Consider the following 18,579-nt stretch of genomic DNA (forward strand, 5'->3'; position numbering starts at 1 on the left):
TTGAAGTATTACATTGATAATTATTACTCTTATCAGATAACTCTTGTGATCTTGAATTATCATTATAATTAGTTGAAACTTCCAGAGCATGAACTTGTTTTTGAATGAATTTAACTGAAACTTCAAATCTAGGAAGCTCTTGAGAATTAGATTTAAGTTCAAATTATTGTTTCCGTGTTCTACAGTAAACAATGCAATCCCAAATGAGTGAGAATGAATTCACTCAAGTTGTCAGTATTCAAAGCTTTCAAAGCAACAACAGAGTCTTTGAAAGTAGAAAGAAATTGATTGACACCTGCAATGAATTCCTTTCGAATAGGTTTGAAAGATAGAATAGTTTCCAATAAATTGGAGCCTAATACACGATTATTTTGATATCTGGTTATAGTCCAGTCAAGGAAAGGTTATAGAGGGAAGAGTTGGGAAAAGAATTTTTGAGTCCACAGTTCTGTTTAGGGTGGTAAGGAGATAAATATATCAAAAGTCCCCACCCCTACCCACTGTGCTAAGGGGGTGGGGGTGGTTTAAAGGTACCATTGTGATCCAATAACTCATTGGGTAACAAACCTCGCGAAGCACAGTCAGCTGGATTTGACAGTCAACATGATACCAACAAGAGGGAGGAATAGTATCCTGAATTTTCACAACTCTCGTAGCTACAAACGTTTTCAGCAAATGTGGTGAAGTTCGCAACCAACCAAGAACATTATTTGAGTCAGAAAATGCGTATATTTGAGAAATGGGAATGACATCTTTGAAAACATCCCTCAAGTACTCGAGAAGACGACTCATTAAGAGAGCACCATATAATTCCAAACGAGGAATCGATATCGTTTTCAAGGGGCTACATTAGACTTGACTAGAACAATACTTGAGGTAATTTCACGACCATGGGTAACCAGATGAACAACTGCTGACAGTCCCTTTTCTGAAGCATCAGAATACCCGCCCAAAAATGCCTTATCAAAGTCAGCTTGTGAAATCCATCTGTGGATATGAAGTTGTTCAAACAACTGTAATTGTTCACAATAATCATTCCATTCTTTCCAGATATATGATGGTACATTCTCATCTGAATCAATACCTAAACACCACAGATGTTGAATTGAGCATTCAACACGAAAAATAAGTGGTGATAGCCAGCCCATAGGATTGTACAAACGAGCAACGTGAGAAAGAAATATGCGTTTTGTACAATGAGAGTCAGAGTGTGTAACCTTTAGGAGAAGGATTCAAGTGACGAATTCCATCTAAGTCCCAAAACTCTAATTACCTCATCGCCACGCCGTCGTCGTCAATACATAGTGGAGTTTCGATATAATCAGTAGGAAGATCAGCTAATAATTCAGGAGTATTGCTACTCCATTTTCTCAACTCAAAACCGCGTTTAGAGAGTAGTGATACAATCAAGTTTTTAAAATCATGAAGACTCTCCTTGTTATTGGACTCAGTCGAAATATCATCAATATAAATATCGTTTGTGATAATTCGACTAGCTTCAGAACAATTAGAACATTTTCCTATTGCAATCTGGTGCAATGAGCGCTGCGCTAAATAGGGCGAAGAACTAAGCCCATATGTAATCGTATTCAATATTGTTAACATTCAATCGGTTCGTCAGGTTCAGGCCTCCAGAGTATGAGCTGAAATAAACGATCCGCTTCCTCACGAATCTAAATTTTTCGAAACATTTTTGAGATATCAGCAGTGAATACAAGTTGATGAACCGTCAAACACAACTGTTGTAGACGAACTTGTATCTTTCAAAACAACGTGGTGTGGGATGAAATTTACTTGAGAATTATCAGTTGAAAAGGTAGATTCAATACGAGTCATGTGACCCAATTGTTCATACTCTCTCAAAAAATCATGATAACCAGCCGCAAGTTTGGGCTGCTTAGCGAAGCGTCTCTCCATTGCTAACCAACATGACAGAGCATGTGAGTAAGAGTCGCCTCAAGGACCGAACCTCACTGTCACTCTATCTCAGACTTACCTAAGATGAAGCGGAATACAACTGTTTGCTCTCTTTTAACTTCTTCGAATCCATGAAATGTGATAGAAAGATTTTCATCTTTTTCTAAATTACAACGAATTACTGCTTGGTGTTTGAGATTCAAATTTAATTTGAGAGCAGTTAAAGAAGAACGACTCTCTCGACCACTCTCATGTTCGGAATTGAAGAAAGCATTGACTTTCCTCATCAAAGTCAACCAGCAAAAAAATTTCGCAGATGAAATAAATCGTATAAGTTGTGGAGAAAATTGCAACCCTTCTCTACAAAAGCTAGTTCCTTTCCTAGATGAGACGGATGTTCTCAGGGTGGGGGGAAGATTGAAGCATGCTCATCTTCCTAAGTCATTTATCCTGCTTTATTACCGAAATCCTGCCATTTCACAAATCTTCTAATTGATTTTTATCACTTGAAATAGTGCCTCACAATCTCCAATTCCTCGAGAATTCTGGATTGTGTCAGCAAGGAATGCTATTCGTTCACGATTGTCGTAATGTATCACTTGTTTCAAATTGAGTGCAAAGCCCAATTATTATTCTATTATGGGAGGCCTTCCTTAATCCAGGGTTATACAAGGCCGTCCATTTATAGCCTTAGAAATTGATTTTGGCGGTCCATTTTTCATAAAAGAGAGTAAGCGTCGTAACGCAAAGGCATATATTGCTCTATTTGTTTGTTTTTCTACGAAAGCCGCTCATATTGAACTCGTGTCTGACGCTTCATTATATCTGAAAAGGCGCATATTGTCAACTGACGCTTCCCTAGAAATTAAATACTAAACTGCATTCGATAGTTTTGTATCACTTCATGGAATGTGTCATACTGTATACACCGATTGTGGAACCAATTTTTTGGGTGCCAATAAACGCCTCAATGAGCTTTATGATCTCTTAGGTTCTTCTTCAGATTCTATTGAAGCTGAATCAGCAATGAGAGGAATCAAGTGGCATTTCAAAGCTCCATCAGCTCCTCACACAGGAGGACTTTGGGAACGTGGTATTCGTTCAGTAAAACATCATCTCTATAGAGTAATAAATGACCGCTCCTTGACTTATGAAGAACTGCTCACTCTTTCGACTAAGATTGAGGCTGTTCTAAACTCTAGACCACTGTGCCACAGAATAGGTACAGAATGGAAACTTGTAATCAATCGCCTATCTAACCAATGCTTTTTACATGACCCCAATACTAAACACGTCACGTGACCTTGGGAAGTTCCAATCCTGGTCTTCTGATTGGCTCGTAGCAGTGAACGAGATCAATTGATCCGGATCATTGAAGTGATCCGAACCTACCATCAATACTATTACAATGCGGCGCTTCCTAACAAGATGGCGGATTTTAGCGTCAGGGTACTAGCCAAGTTTCCGTACTGTATGTATACTGTGACTGTGCCCCCTTTCAGCTGACCCCACCGAATTGGATGTCCTTAAACCAGGACATTCATTGGAGCACCTCTCATAGCTCCTCCTGAACAAGACTTTAGTGACTTTAGTTTTACCTTGACTGCTGGCAGCACTTATCTAGAATATTCCAGCATTTTTGGATCTGTTAGTCACGTGAATACCTTCACACATTACAACAACGAAACAGGTGGTTCACTGACATCCCTAATGTAAAGAAAACGATCTTGTCTATTTAGTTGAGCGAACCCCTCCTTACAAGTGTTGAATGGGGCGTATACTTGCTACTAATCCTGGAGATGATGATGTAGTAAGAGGTAAGAGTTGCTACACTTAGAACAACTGGGACTCACCTCTGACCTGTAGTGAAGGTATGTCTTCTCAATGTATAGAATTTCATACTTGTGCAAGAAGCTTTCTATTTTTTATTCATTTTTTTCGTTTTACAAAGTTATATCTTTCACTTCACCCTTTTTGCATATATATATATATATATATATATATATATATATATATATTATATATATATATATTTAAAATCAAGATTGATCAATTTGCGATAAGCTTAACCCTTATCGCAAATTGATCAATCTTGATTTTAAATATAACAATGGTACAATTGTATACCGTTATTCTACGACTCAGTGCTCGACCAGACGTTCTACCACACGGCTGTATGCAATGCCGGCTCCGTGAGCTAGCTCGAGACCCGTGCTGTCTCTACTCTTCTTCAACGAGACCGTGCCGTCTAGGTGGAGACCCTTGCCATCTCAAACGTCCACCGCTGACGACATTATTTATGCTCTGAAAATCCCTCGCTGGACAACAAAGTAAGTACCAAATTTCCTTCTCTTCACCTACTATTTTTCTAGCAAATCTGTCACCGAAATCTTAGTTAGTTTTTTATAGTCTTAATATCTTACATTGCGTATCTTTGGAATTTTTTCGAAACCCGTTCTTAGTGAGCCTCTAGAAGGCGTTGAACTGAACATAATATGCCAAATTTAAACGTATTTGGTTCAGTATATTTTCAGTTCTGTTGATTATGAATGAGTGAATGAATAAATCAGTGACATTTTGTTTTTATATATAAATCCTATAGATAGATAGATTTATGTAAACCTAATTATGCAATTCTGTAACATACCTATGTTGTATATTTGAAGTGGGTAGTCCCTCGTCAGCAATAAATCCGTCTGTTCAAAAATATGAAATTCAATGGAATATGAAATTTGAAAAAGAATGGATAGTGAGACTAACGTTATAAAGTAAGTAAAAATGAGAGAATTATGGTGGAAGCAATTTCGAAATAAGAGCTATGAAAGAAAAGGCATTGAAATGGTTCTCATGCCTAGATGAAACATGTTATGCCCTTATCTTATTCTATAGCTAGGCTATGTCTTCTATGTTCAATATCTATTCAATTAATAAAGTCGAAAATTGGGATTTTCCCGTACATGTTTACGGGATAGGAAATAATTAATATATTTGATGCATCATTTCTTCTGAACTACCGAACTTTTTATAAAAAATATTGAATTTACCAAGGATGGTTATAGGCCTATTTCCATCATTATCAATCAATTAATTCCAATAAAAAAATATCGAATTAATATTTTTCCAATTCTAATTCAAACATTGATCCAAGATTCAAGATTTCTTTATTGCAGGAAACATTTATACAAATGCATAGCATTGTCATAAATTGAACATGGTAGATAAAAATAGTATTTACATTCAAAGAAATAATAATACAAACACAAGCATACAAACAGCAAACAAAATACCCTAAAATTAGAAACTCCTCTTTTCTATATGGACATATTTCTATTAAAATCTTTTTCACGGTTTTCTCTTTAAATTACCCACTTCTTGCTCCTTTAAATGTGCAGGAAGCTTATTATAAGCTCTTATATCAAACTCCTTAAAGCAGTTGAATGTATTTGCATGATTGCACTGGTTCACTCTAAGAGATTCAGAATTTCTAGTGTAATGGTTGTGAACGTTGTTATTCACAGAAATACTTGCTAAATTAATTCTTACATACATAAGACACTCAAGAATGTAAATAGCTGGTATTGTCAAAATCTTGAATTTTTCAAATGAATCTACACAATGGAAACGACTATTCACATTAGCAAAGACCCTTACTGCTCGTTTCTATAACACAAATAGTTTATTTACATTCGTATCATTACCCCAGGCTACAGCACCATAATACAAATGAGAAACGATTAAAACGAATATTTATCAATTTGGGATTCAAAGTTCACGTAACGTTAACTATAACTCAATGAACTATTCACGTGAACTAGATCCACATAATAGTCATTTAAGAATCCAATGAAGTTGAATCCAAATTTCAGTTTAAACTATCAGCTGACTCAATTGAGACACACTTCATTGAAGTGTGTACACAGCTACACACATGTCGTCAGTCATTTCTGTGTGATCACAGTGAAAGACTTTGAACAGTATCTTTTGCGGTTATTACTTTCCTTGCCCTATATAATTACCATAGGTAAGGAAATTATTGCTTTCCGAAGAAAAATTAAGGTACCCCAATTTGTAAATTTCTATACGTTTCAAGTTCCCCAAAAAAGTGGTTTTTGGGTATTGGTCTGTATGTGTGTGTGTGTGTGTGTGTGTGTGTGTGTGTGTGTGGTGTGTGTGTGTGTGTGTGTGTGTGTGTGTGTGTGTGTGTATGAGTGTATGTGCGTCTGTGTACACGATATCTCATCTCCCAATTAACGGAATGACTTGAAATTTGGAACTTAAGGTCCTTACAATATAAGGATCCGACACGAACATGGCTCCAACGATTTTGATCAAATTCATACCCGAATTAGTCTTTGATAAGCTCTATCAACTGCCATAAGTCCCATATCTGTAAAAATTTCAGGAGCTCCGCCCCATCTATGCAATGTTTTATTTTATATTCCCAATTATCAGGCTTCAGATACAATTTAAACAAAAAAATTCAAGTCAAAAAGATTGAGCATGAAAATCTCTACAATTAATGTACAGTAACATTTTCACCTAAAATTGAAAATAAGCTCGAAATTCGAGAAAATGTGATTATTTCAATTGCAAACTGTTTATAACTGTTGATTCTATTAAATCATTCACTATGAAGAGATAGCAGACCTCGTGTGTTTCCAGCATTATTGTCCTGTCACCAGCTGGCTCAGATCTTTGAATAGTAGTAGACTTGAGATGCGCGATAACACTAGTGTCAGGTGATCAATTTTCATAACGGCAAGGAAAGTTGTGTGAGTGCGCCACACCAGATTTTTTGTATTTTCGAAGCCTCTCGCTGATGACTCAGCATGCATGACGAGCATGTATGTACACACATGTTCAACACACTTGTTAGTGGCCGGAATGTTGGCTCCACTACTGAATACAATCACTCACCAAATCTCAATTGCTGGAAATAAAAAGTGTTGTATAGGCCTATTATGTGCTCGATTTGCAGAATATGATTAGCTGAAGAACATTATCACTCACCAAATCTAATTCGCTGATAAAAACGGTTGTAGTACATTATGTGCTCGATTTGCAGCCTCCCATCAGCATTGGATGTATGCACCTTCACTCCATCAGTATGGAAAACATTTGACACAACCTGGTTAACATTCAATGTGTACACACGCCTGATGCGGTATAATCTTTCTTCATTGTAGCTGAGATTTCCATTTTCACCCTAGAGGAAGTGATCAAAAGAGATCAATAAAAAAAAATGTATTGATATCAATAGGTATTTGGGCCAATACACAGTATCAATACACAATACATAGGTATCCATGGATACTTATTGATGTGTATTGGTCCGAATACGTATTGACATCAATATACATAAATGGATATCCATGGATATCAATACATAACCAGCTGTATTGATATCAATACACATCAATACATTTCCATGGATATGTATTGATGTGTATTGGCCCAAACACCTATTGATATCAATACACATCAATAGAAATCCATGGATGTCAATACATAACCAGCTCTATTGATATCAATACAGATCAATAGCCTGGCCCCTTTATAGAAAAAACCCCTTTTAAATCTAGGAGAGCTGCTTAGGATGAAGCAGCTCCCATTTGCAAGGATCAGAATATTCTAACCCAGCTGCAACTAGCATCAGACAGGAGAGTATACCTGTTTAATTATCTATAATAAATATAAGTAAATTGGATTCAGTGATTAGATATCTATTGACATATTGATGAAAAATTAAGGAATGTAAATAGTTAAGACATAAATAATGTGAAAAGTTGTTTATTAAAATAACTCAAATGCATGTCATTCATTTATGAAAAAAGGTCCTTATTGTGGTGCTCCAGAATACTTTAATCTCTTCCTGTTCAAAGTAACCATTTTTTGGTCTACATACAGGTTTATGTTACTGCACCTCGATATTAAATCTCAATTTTTGAAGCATTCAGATTTTCCTCCAGGATCCGGTGTTCGAACATTTCTAGAACAAATAACAGATGGAATTGAATAGAGAATGCATTTATTCAAATGCTAATTAATATATAATTATTATTCAACGAAAATCCTAAATAAATGCTGCAAATCACCCCGAAGACCTCTGCTACTGCAGATATTGACAACAGGGTTAACAGCTAGATGGAAATTCGATGAGAACTACTATCCAAAAATTAGTTGCCAGCCCAGGAATCGAACCCGGTACCTCCCAATTGCTAGTCAGGAATGCTTACCCTTACACCAAACTGACAATCTCTGGAAAGTTTTGGTGACCTTAAACTATTACCTGTGTTGAAAACAGTATATAAAATCAAACAGGTCGAGCAAAAACTTTTATTCATATAATATGCTGGACTGTGCCTCTAATAAATTCTGAAGGTCTAGGATAGGTTCGATAGACCAAATGCCGTTCAGAAAATACTTCGAGGGCAGAATCTTTTCGAACTTTATGCTCTACTGTGTGAAATTATTACTGCAGCTGCTTCCGCTCTGTAGTAGGAAATTTATTCCTAAGTTGAGATTGGGTGCAAATAAAAGCTTATATATTAGCAGATAAGGACAGAGAATATATGATCTCGATCTGACCCCACTCAATATTTCCACTTAGATATGTTCCTTTATCCAGATTTGGATCAATTATTTCAACGATCGTCTTTGATCGGCACCTAACAAGCATAAACGTGCCAGGCACAAAATCTGAAGGGCTAAAGAAATAATTGAACTCAGGAAGCAGAATATTAAATTAAAAATATAATGAGCAATAATAATAATTAACAAACAGTGCGGTTTCAGAATTTGATAAACAGGTTTTTGAACAATTTAATGTCGACAGACTTAGAGTTTGTGCTATGATGCTTTGCTATCATGCACGTTTTTTTTAACAAAGTTTAAATTCTTATAGATAAATTGAAATTCTAAATGATTCAACCAAAATGTTACAATATTTGAAACTCAATCAAGGTCGTGGTTCAGGAAGATGAGGACAGTTAAACGACCACCAAAATTTAAAATTCCAGTTCAGTATGATTCTTATATTAAGCGCTTTTAGACATGGCCAGATTATTTAGCGAAGTAATTTCTGTACTTTTTCAAAGGGAAGGGTGGGGCCCCCATAAAATAGAAAGAGAACTCACGTTATCCTTCTTGGCATAGTGGTTTCTTTAAATTAATTTATAATCGGTGGCTTGTCCAAACTTCAGTCTTCAGCACGTGGGGATTTTTGAAATTAATTATTTCTTTCACCAATTAAATGAAGAACAATTGAAATTCAGATTCAAAGAAGCAATCAATTGATAGGATGATTAAAAATATAACAAATAATAATATCGTCTCGAGTATAGGCTAACAATTAAAATACATAAATTGAATGAACAAGAATCTCACTAGAAAATGGCAACTTCCTAAAATGAAGGTCTTCACGGTGAAGGCATAAAAAATGAAGTGGTGTCTCATTTCTCAAAACTTTTGGCTGAACAGTTCCATCTTACCTCATTTGCATAGAAATTCTGCTATTGGTAGAATTAGTATAACATTTACATTATGTCAGAGATGAGTAAGAAAATAGTTCTTGTTTTACAATAAATAAACTCAAATTATCTGCCTTTATGAGTAAATAAATTTTCTTCATATTTCCCCTTATACAGCATACAATGTGTTACCGCATATGATAAGACCATTCTAGTCGCTGATAACAAATTAGAATACCATGTTTGAATGTCATTCCTTTTTGGTGTTACTTTTCTGACCTATGATTGGCCTGATTGGATCACAGAGATTCTTACATCAGTCCATGCAGTTGATTCTATAATTATTATATAATATCAACATTTCATACAAAAGATTCTTATTACAATCATGAATAACAAAAATGAATATTACTATTCTTATCAGTGATAATGCTTGTATCATGATCTTGCTTGCTTTCATAACATTTAACATGTTGTACATTTCCATTAATAAATACTTTCAACAGTAATAGTTATATTTTTTATTTTTGAAACTCTTATCCCTTCCAAAATAATTATAAGTTTTTGAAGTAATTATAATTTTTGTTTTATCTCAAACGTGAAGTCAGTAGTGAAGAGAATTCATTTTAATCAACCTCTTGGCTGCATTCAAAACAGCTGTTCAATAATGTAAACAAAGTTGTAACCTCTAAATTTGATGGTTGACCACAAACAATTTACAAATTATTTGCGATAAATTATAATTTTTAATAAATATTATTTCAAAATATGCCATATATAGAACGGTGCTCTTGTCTCAGTCTCAGCTGTTGATAAGTAAGCTTTATTGCTATCAGGTAACAGTTCATTTTTTTATATTCTTTCTAGCCTTTGACAATAATAATATTTTCTATTTCTTCGATTTATTTCATTTCATGGTTTCAACAAATTTAGAATGTCACAATATCAATACAACTGGTTATGTATTAATATCCATGGATATGTATTGATGTGTATTGATATCAATACAGTAGGTATTTTGGCCAAAACACATCAATAGATATCCATGGATTGATACCTATTGATGTGTATTGGCCCAAATACCTATTGATATCAATATTTTTTTTTTAATGATCACTTCCACTAGAGTAGTTATTATTTGAATTGAAATCATTTTAAGTTTAAGTGTGTAGTTCAGATACTGCATGATTTTCACCATAAACTGTGATCTAATTTGAAAAAGTTATATAACTTTCCCAATTTTGGATGAAATCATTATTGAAATTCTAGGATAAGATTGATAATATGGACAGAAACGTCCAAATGATCAAATAATATTTTTAAAAAATTTAAACGTCATTAGCACGTTAACGGCACGTCTGACAGAATTTTCTCATAGGACAAAATGTGTTGGAAACTCACTTCTACACCTGAGCCAGTCATCAAAAATACATGTTACGGGAAAATTGAAAAACTTCCAAAATTATTGTTAACTGCATTTAAAATTACCGCAAAAGGTCCATATATCGTTAACGGTGCGTTGTAGACGATTTTTGCAAGAGACAAAAAGTGCTGGAAATTTACTTCTACACCCGAATCAATCATCAAAAATACATTGTTTCGGGGAAATTGAACATCTTCCAAAATTATTAAATTTTTTATTGCATTTAAAATTACTACAAAAGGTCTATATATCATTAACGGTGCATTATAGTCGATTTTTGCAAGAGACAAAAAGTGATGGAAATTCACTTCTGCACCCGAATTAATTAACAGAAAGCCTATAAAGTGGTACTTTTTTGGAAAGCTCAAAAAATTTTCCACTAAAAATTAATTGGTGTGAAAATCTTTTCATCTCGATATTGGTGTGTTGTAGATGATTTTGCAAGAGATAGAAAGGGGTTGAAATTCGATTTTACATCTGAACTGTTGGTCAGGAAGCCTAAATTGAGAGTTGAAAAAATGTTTGATTTTCACTTTTAACATTTTCACTTTCTATTCACGTGAAAAAACATGATTTTCACATTGTGTGTTGACATGGGTAATATCATCCTGAGAGCTCAGAAACCAGTCCTTATTAATATCAATGAAGATTTAAAATAATCAATAGATGCTCATTGACTGTATTTACCATGATGTCTATTTGTATGTATTCACTTCTAATGATACCCATTTATATTTATTGATATCAATAAAAGTTCAGTGATATCAATAGATTTTCATTGACTGTATTTACCATTATTTCTATTGATATAACTGAACATACAGTTTGAAAGCATAATGTTCTGGAATAATTTTACATTTTGTGATATATTTATCACGTAGTGCGGCCACACACTGAGCATAAGTAGCCTTTTCTAACGTAACAGGTGAAAGTAAAGTTTTCAATTCCGCATAGATAGCAGGCTGAAGATTTACACAGAAATAGATTTTTCGTAACTTTTCCTTGGTATCATTAATGTGGAAAAAGAGTTAGAGACGTTCCACATATAAATCAAAGTTCTCGACCTCAGGTTCAAACACAGGTGGTTTTGACATTATGAAACTTGAAAACAACTTGAACTCACGTAACTGAAACGAAACACAGACATTTCATGCTCGTCGCCAGATATTATGTTACTAAAATCATTGAAAGACTTTATTATTTTACACGGAATTTATTGGACATAAGACGTACAAGACCAAAACAAAAAACAGTTACCTGACTCCAACCCAATGCATGACACATCACCTTTCCTATGCAGGGCTACCAACACAACACTTGTTTCCAGATTCCCATTTCCAAAAGCCTTGTACACACGTCCGTACAGATTCGCGCGAACAATCGTATGTACATATGCCTCAACATTCACTGTACGTCCTTGTGGACGCGATCCACGTATGCCTCGGCATTAAAAAAGCTATCTGATTTGCAGACGACACGAAGACATGGTAGATGTAGATTTTCCACAACATGACAATGGCGTCATTCCATCATTGAAGATAGTTATCACAAATTGCAGCAGTATCATTTTATTTCAATGACTTATATAATAAAATCAAAAATAAAACTTGACAAACGATGTTGGTGGGTTGAACGATTGTAGGTTGAGGAAAGGAAATAAATTGCTACATGACATAAGATTGACAATTCAAACTTTATTAGGTTGTCAAAACATTATTTTGTTAATATACTGAATCTAATTCAACTAGTTATCTAAAAAATAATGATATCATCATGAGGGAAGCAATAACTCCACAAGAACGATTGGCTTCAACTTTGAGATTCTTGGCATTAGGGGATTCATTTGTTGGTTCCCAATATCTATTCTGAATCTCAAAAAAAGATAATTTCTACAATAATTCCAGAAGTTTTGATGACCTAATCAAAGCACTTAACACTGTCTCAAAAAATTGACAGTCTTCTTTGAGGAAATTAGCAATAAATTGAATCAAATACTGAATTGCTGCCCATTTTGAACTAACTCTGCTCATACACATGACAAAACAAGATTCTCCAAAAGATGAGCTTCAAGATTTACCTTTAAGGGAATACTAGTTCAAAGTTTGAATAAATCTCTCTATAGATAGCCTAGCTATCTAAAACGAATAATATCATATTGAAGATTAAAATTTTAATTAACAACTCTGATTGATAACATGAAACAAACAGAAGATGATTTGATAGCCCAGTAAAATAATATTTGAGCTATACTTTCTTGTTGGAACCCTGTAGATAAGCTTTTTTCACTTAAATTATGCAGTTCTAAATTTGTTAATCATGATACAAATTATATACTCCATGCATGTTTCTATTTAAATATTTGACAATCCACATATCCTACAAAATTACAAAAATCCTACAATTTACAATTAGTTATTGGATCACAATTTGATTTGTCATTCATTAACCTAATTCATTGGAATTAGGTTATGATGTCTTCAATGTTTACGATTTGCCTCACCCGTATGGCAAAATCGCGTCCACACGTACATTCAATGCTCGCCCGAGGCGCCTTTGAGCATGCCAAAATACCGACAGGGTTCCGGTTTGCCCACATGCCTCAGCGAACAGTGTCCACACGTGCGAATGCAAGCCCATACACGTAAACGGTGTACACACGTACGTTTGCCTCGGGTGAGCATACGTGTATGGGCTTGCATTCGCACGTGTGGACACTGTTCGCTGAGGCATGTGGGCGAACCGGAACCCTGTCGGTATTTTGGCGTGCTCAAAGGCGCCTCGGGCGAGCATTGAATGTACGTGTGGACGCGATTTTGCCATACGGGTGAGGCAAATCGTAAACATTGAAGACATCATAACCTAATTCCAATGAATTAGGTTAATGAATGACAAATCAAATTGTGATCCAATAACTAATTGTAAATTGTAGGATTTTTGTAATTTTGTAGGATATGTGGATTGTCAAATATTTAAATAGAAACATGCATGGAGTATATAATTCGTATCATAATTAACAAATTTAGAACTGCATAATTTATGTGAAAAAAGCTTCTCTACAGGGTTCCTACAAGAAAGTATAGATCAAATATTATTTTACTGTGGCTATCAAATCATCTTGTGTTTGTTTCATGTTATCAATCAGAGTTGTTAATTAAATTGTAATCTTCAATATGATATAATACGTTTTAGATAGCTAGGCTATCTATAGAGAGATTTATTCAAACTTTGAACTAGTATTCCCTTGAAGGTAAATCTTGAAGCTAATCTTTTGGAGAATCTTGTTTTGTCATGTGTATGAGCATAGTTAGTTTAAAATGGGCAGCAATTTAGTATTTGATTCAATTTATGGCTAATTTCCTTAAAGAAGACTGTCAATTTTGTGAGACAGTGTTAAGTGCTTTGATTAGGACAACAAAACTGGAATTATAGTAGAATTTTTCTTTTTTGAGATTCTGAATAGATATTGGAAACCAACAAATGAATCGCCTAATGCCAAGAATCTCAAAGTTAGAGCCAATCGTTCTTGTGGAGTTATTGCTTCCCTCATGATGATATCATTTTTTGTTTAGATAACTAGTTGAATCGGATTCAGTATATTAACAACATAATGTTTTGACAACCTAAGAAAGATTTAATTGTCAATATTATGTCATGTAGCAATTTATTTCCTTACTTCAACCTACAATCGTTCAACCCACCTACATCGTTTGTCAAGTTTTATTTTTGATTTTATTATATAAGTCATTGAAATAAAATGATACTGCTGCAATTTGTGATAACTATCTTCAATGATGGAATGACGCCATTGTTGTCATGTTGTGGAAAATCTACATCTACCATGTCTTCGTGTCGTCTGCAAATCAGTTAGCTTTTTGAATGCTGAGGCATACGTGGATCGCGTCCACAAGGACGTACAGTGAATGTTGAGGCATATGTACATACGATTGTTCGCGCGAATCTGTACGGACGTGTGTACAAGGCTGTATGCTCACCCGAGGCAAACGTATGTGTGTACACCGTTTAAGACTCTTGTCAGTGATAATGGACCTCCATCTTTAGTTCAAAGGAAATGAACGATTTTTGTGAAAGAAAGGGGATAAAATTAATTTTTTCTCCTCCTTATTCGCCTCAGTCCAATGGTTTGACTGAGCGCAGCGTACAAACATACAAAATTCTATTGACCAAATTAAATCTTGAGGTACGGTACTGAAGAAAAATGAGAATGTAAATGCAAATGACCTGTTGTTGGATTGTTTATTTGTACAGGAGTACTCCTTCCTCAGTGACAGGTAAATCACCTATGTCAGTTCTATTAAATTTTGAACCTACAATGCCTTTGTCCAATTTACAAAAAAAGTCACCTTCAAGGATGATTTTGAGGAAAATTAAACTGTAAAAACTTCTTTCAACAGTGTCAAAGAATTTCATGTTGATCAAATGGTATGGATTAATCCAAATAGAAAGAATAATGTTTCTGGGGTTCGTTTTGTATTAGGAAGGATAGTGAGTAAGATCAGTAATTTTGTATATATGGTCAAGGTTGATAACCATAAAATCTTCAAAGTACATGTGTCAATCAGATTCGTGAGTTTCACTCAAACGCCAAGCTAAGTGCTGCATTGGCCGCACAAATTCCTGAATTTAGGCATGATGAAAGTGGGGGTAAGGATAGGTTGGATGGAAATGATGTTCATGAACCGGTACAAATGAAACGGTCAGAAAGGAAAATCAGGGTGCCCAGGCGATACTCTGATTCAAATTATTGTTGAATATAGTTTGTAAGCTTTATGTATGTACTATTGTATGAGTTATAGCTTTTTCCCCTACCCTTTGTAAGGGGAGAGGGCAGTGTTGTGTTGGTAGCCCTGCATAGGAAAGATGATGTGTAATGCATTGGGTTGGAGTTGGGTAACTGTTTTTTTGTTTTGGTCTTGTATGTCTTATGTCCAATAAATTCTGTGTAAAATAATAAAGTCTTTCAATGAGCTTAGTAACATAATGAACTATAGTGAGGTACATGATATAAAGGAGTTGTGGAGAAAGATAGGATAACAGTGTTGCTGATTCTCTGCCTTGTCACTGCGTTTTCTATAGAGAATATCTGATACCCGTACATTTGATGTAATATTCTTCATTCTTGTTTAAAATGATCAATAATTATAATTTATCCCTCAAAAAAATATATTTTTCAATGATTAGTTATCATAATTGAGATTCGCGGAGTTATGATCTCTGCTTTGTCAAATGATAGACAAGGAAAGCGACACCAATGTTAATCAAATAGGCTACTGTCATTAAACCATGGACCTCCATATAGTTCACGAATGTGAATGTTCACTTGTGAATATCAGTTCCAACTGTAATATAAAAAGTAGAGAGAACTGATATGATCACCTATGATTAATAGATGAGAACACTGATAAATGAGTTATTACTTTGGATTTACAAACCAAACAAAAGATTCAAACCTCAAATGATAAATGAATAAGTATAGTAAATGAGTAAGTAGATGTAATAATTGGAACTGAAATGAATTTACAAAACAAAATTATCAATAGGGCTACTCGCTATAGCTGTCTGTGGTCGCTCGAAAAAATTGTAATTGATATTTGGGAGAGCTAAAAACTCCTATGTTCTAAACTCCAACCTTATAGATCCTTGTCCCACCACTCCCGACTTCATATTGCACCAAATATGCCACCCTACCATGGGTGAATGACCTCAACAACATTCAGTTTCAGGGTGGTCATTAATTTCGAAGCCTTCTCCTCAATTTTGAATACCTATAATATTTCTAAGTAGAACTATTTAGCGTTTCCAGGTATTATAGACAACCAGAGGATCATAAAGGACAGGACCATTGTTAGAACACATGCATGAATGCATAATTGTGAATGGGTAGTTTGAATGGCATGTTTTGTAGAATGACGACCAGCATTTTTCAAGCATGGTTCTTTCAACCAGGAATGTTAGAAAGTTGAGCATGTGGTAATAATTAAGTATTTTGACAACCATGTGACAAAACTAGAATGTTCAGAGGTCAATGACATAAATTTCAATTGAAATTCAAAAAGCTTTTATAATTAAATAAATAATAAGATATCATAGGTTAAATCACTTACATCACTTATTCCATTTGATAAAGATCACTAAAAATTTGTAATTTAGTATTAGTTGGCCTATTATAAATTGTATTTGAATACCGGTAGTTCACATACTTATGAGTATTAGGTAGGCTGCTATTTATAGTTTAGGGTAGTGCACTACAAATAATTATGGATAAAAAGACAATGAATATAATAATATTACAATGATCAATTTAGACTAAAATTTATTAATACTTCATGTAATTGACTTTATATTGCTATGTCTCATTTGAATTGATTTGATGTATTCATTCTTATTTTTGTATTGCTGTTGATGTAATTAATGTATGTTGCTTTGATGTGTTTATTCATATTATTGTATGTCATGTTCATGAATCAGTTCCATAGCTGAGAGTCAGGGAGAATATTTTTATTGTTTATTCATATTATTGTATGTCATGTTCATGAATCAGCTCCATAGCTGAGAGTCAGGGAGAATATTTTTATTGTTTATTCATATTATTGTATGTCATGTTCATGAATCAGCTCCATAGCTGAGAGTCAGGGAGAATATTTTTATTGAAAGAGCTTCATTTTTTTTATTACAAACTCTAGATTATTATTCCTCTGAAAGAGAACTGCCAGTAATAAATAAAGTTTGAAGTAGAGTCCCCCATATTGTTTAATACTGGAAAGATAAACATGGGCAAGTAGTGGTGGTAGTCACAGATCCCGTATGAAGAGGAACCCCACATATGAGCGACAGGTCGACACATTAGGCTATATATGGAGGAACGAGAACGTCCCAAGCCAGTCTGGAAGAATCGGTCATGGAGAGGTGTCAATAAGTGTCCTGTGTTGAGGTATTCTCTGGGATTAGCAGACAGCAGCATCAGATATCACAATTCATAGGAGAGTGATGTGATCAAGCTACAGTAAGTCTTATCCTCAGTTTTATTTTTGACACATACTAGGATTTCAATTATTCTTTTGTGACTCCACTATAGCCAAAAATAGCAACAACCTTCCAGTGTCCTTTTTCAAGTAGGGTTTAACAAATAATTATTAGTAATTTCAGAGGAAAAGTTTTTATTCAATTCCTTAAGGACTCGCCACACCAAGCTCGCCAGTACCGCCGAGGTAGTACCGCTGGTGGTAGTTTTCTCGGCTGAGCACGCCACACCGAAAAACGTCCGCTAGCGGTAGTCTCCGAGTAGTGAGTCTAGTAGTGGGGGGGGTGAGACGTACTGGTTGCGTTGTGTTGCAAGGAGGAGAGGTGCGCATGCGCTACCTCTTCGAATCGCCTGCCATGTATTCAGGTTGAGCACGCCACACTGAGCTCGCTTTGTCCGCCGTACTACCTCTCAGCGAAGTTTTGTTGAATCACCTAGCAGGCAGTCGTAGGTGGTAGTGCGCCGTACTACCGCCGCGGTAGCGAGCTCGGTGTGGCGCAATCAACCTGAATACATGGCTAGCGATTTTTAAAACTTCGCTACCGCCGCGGTAGCGAGCTTGGTGTGGCGTGCCCTTTAGATTCCAAATTTATTTTGAAGTATTGATTTTTGAATTCTAGTTTTGATCATTTCTTCAAAGATATATTTTATTGATAATTGTATATATTGATTTTGATTATTCACTAGCATTTTTGAGATTTTATGTTATTTTCAAATTCAAATATTGTAAA

At 34.9% G+C, this 18,579-nt stretch overlaps 2 protein-coding genes across 2 annotated transcripts in view; both read right to left on the minus strand.

Annotated features, from left to right (window-relative positions):
• The window catches only part of LOC111054471, a 78,129-nt gene extending 66,058 nt beyond the window's left edge, over nt 1–12,071 (minus strand). Inside the window, exons 1-3 of the mRNA XM_039438442.1 lie at nt 11,933–12,071; nt 6,928–7,123; nt 4,565–4,613 (exon numbers count right to left, since the gene is read on the minus strand). Of these exons, the coding sequence (XP_039294376.1) occupies nt 4,565–4,613; nt 6,928–7,123; nt 11,933–11,956 (269 nt within the window). The 5' untranslated portion in view covers nt 11,957–12,071. The remainder of the gene's footprint in view (nt 1–4,564; nt 4,614–6,927; nt 7,124–11,932) is intronic.
• Nucleotides 1–18,579, minus strand: part of LOC111049326 — a gene marked incomplete in the record, with an annotated part of 290,512 nt that overhangs the window by 199,090 nt on the left and 72,843 nt on the right.

The sequence above is a fragment of the Nilaparvata lugens genome, chromosome 11, assembly GCF_014356525.2.
Source record: "Nilaparvata lugens isolate BPH chromosome 11, ASM1435652v1, whole genome shotgun sequence".
Lineage (NCBI taxonomy): Eukaryota > Metazoa > Arthropoda > Insecta > Hemiptera > Delphacidae > Nilaparvata > Nilaparvata lugens.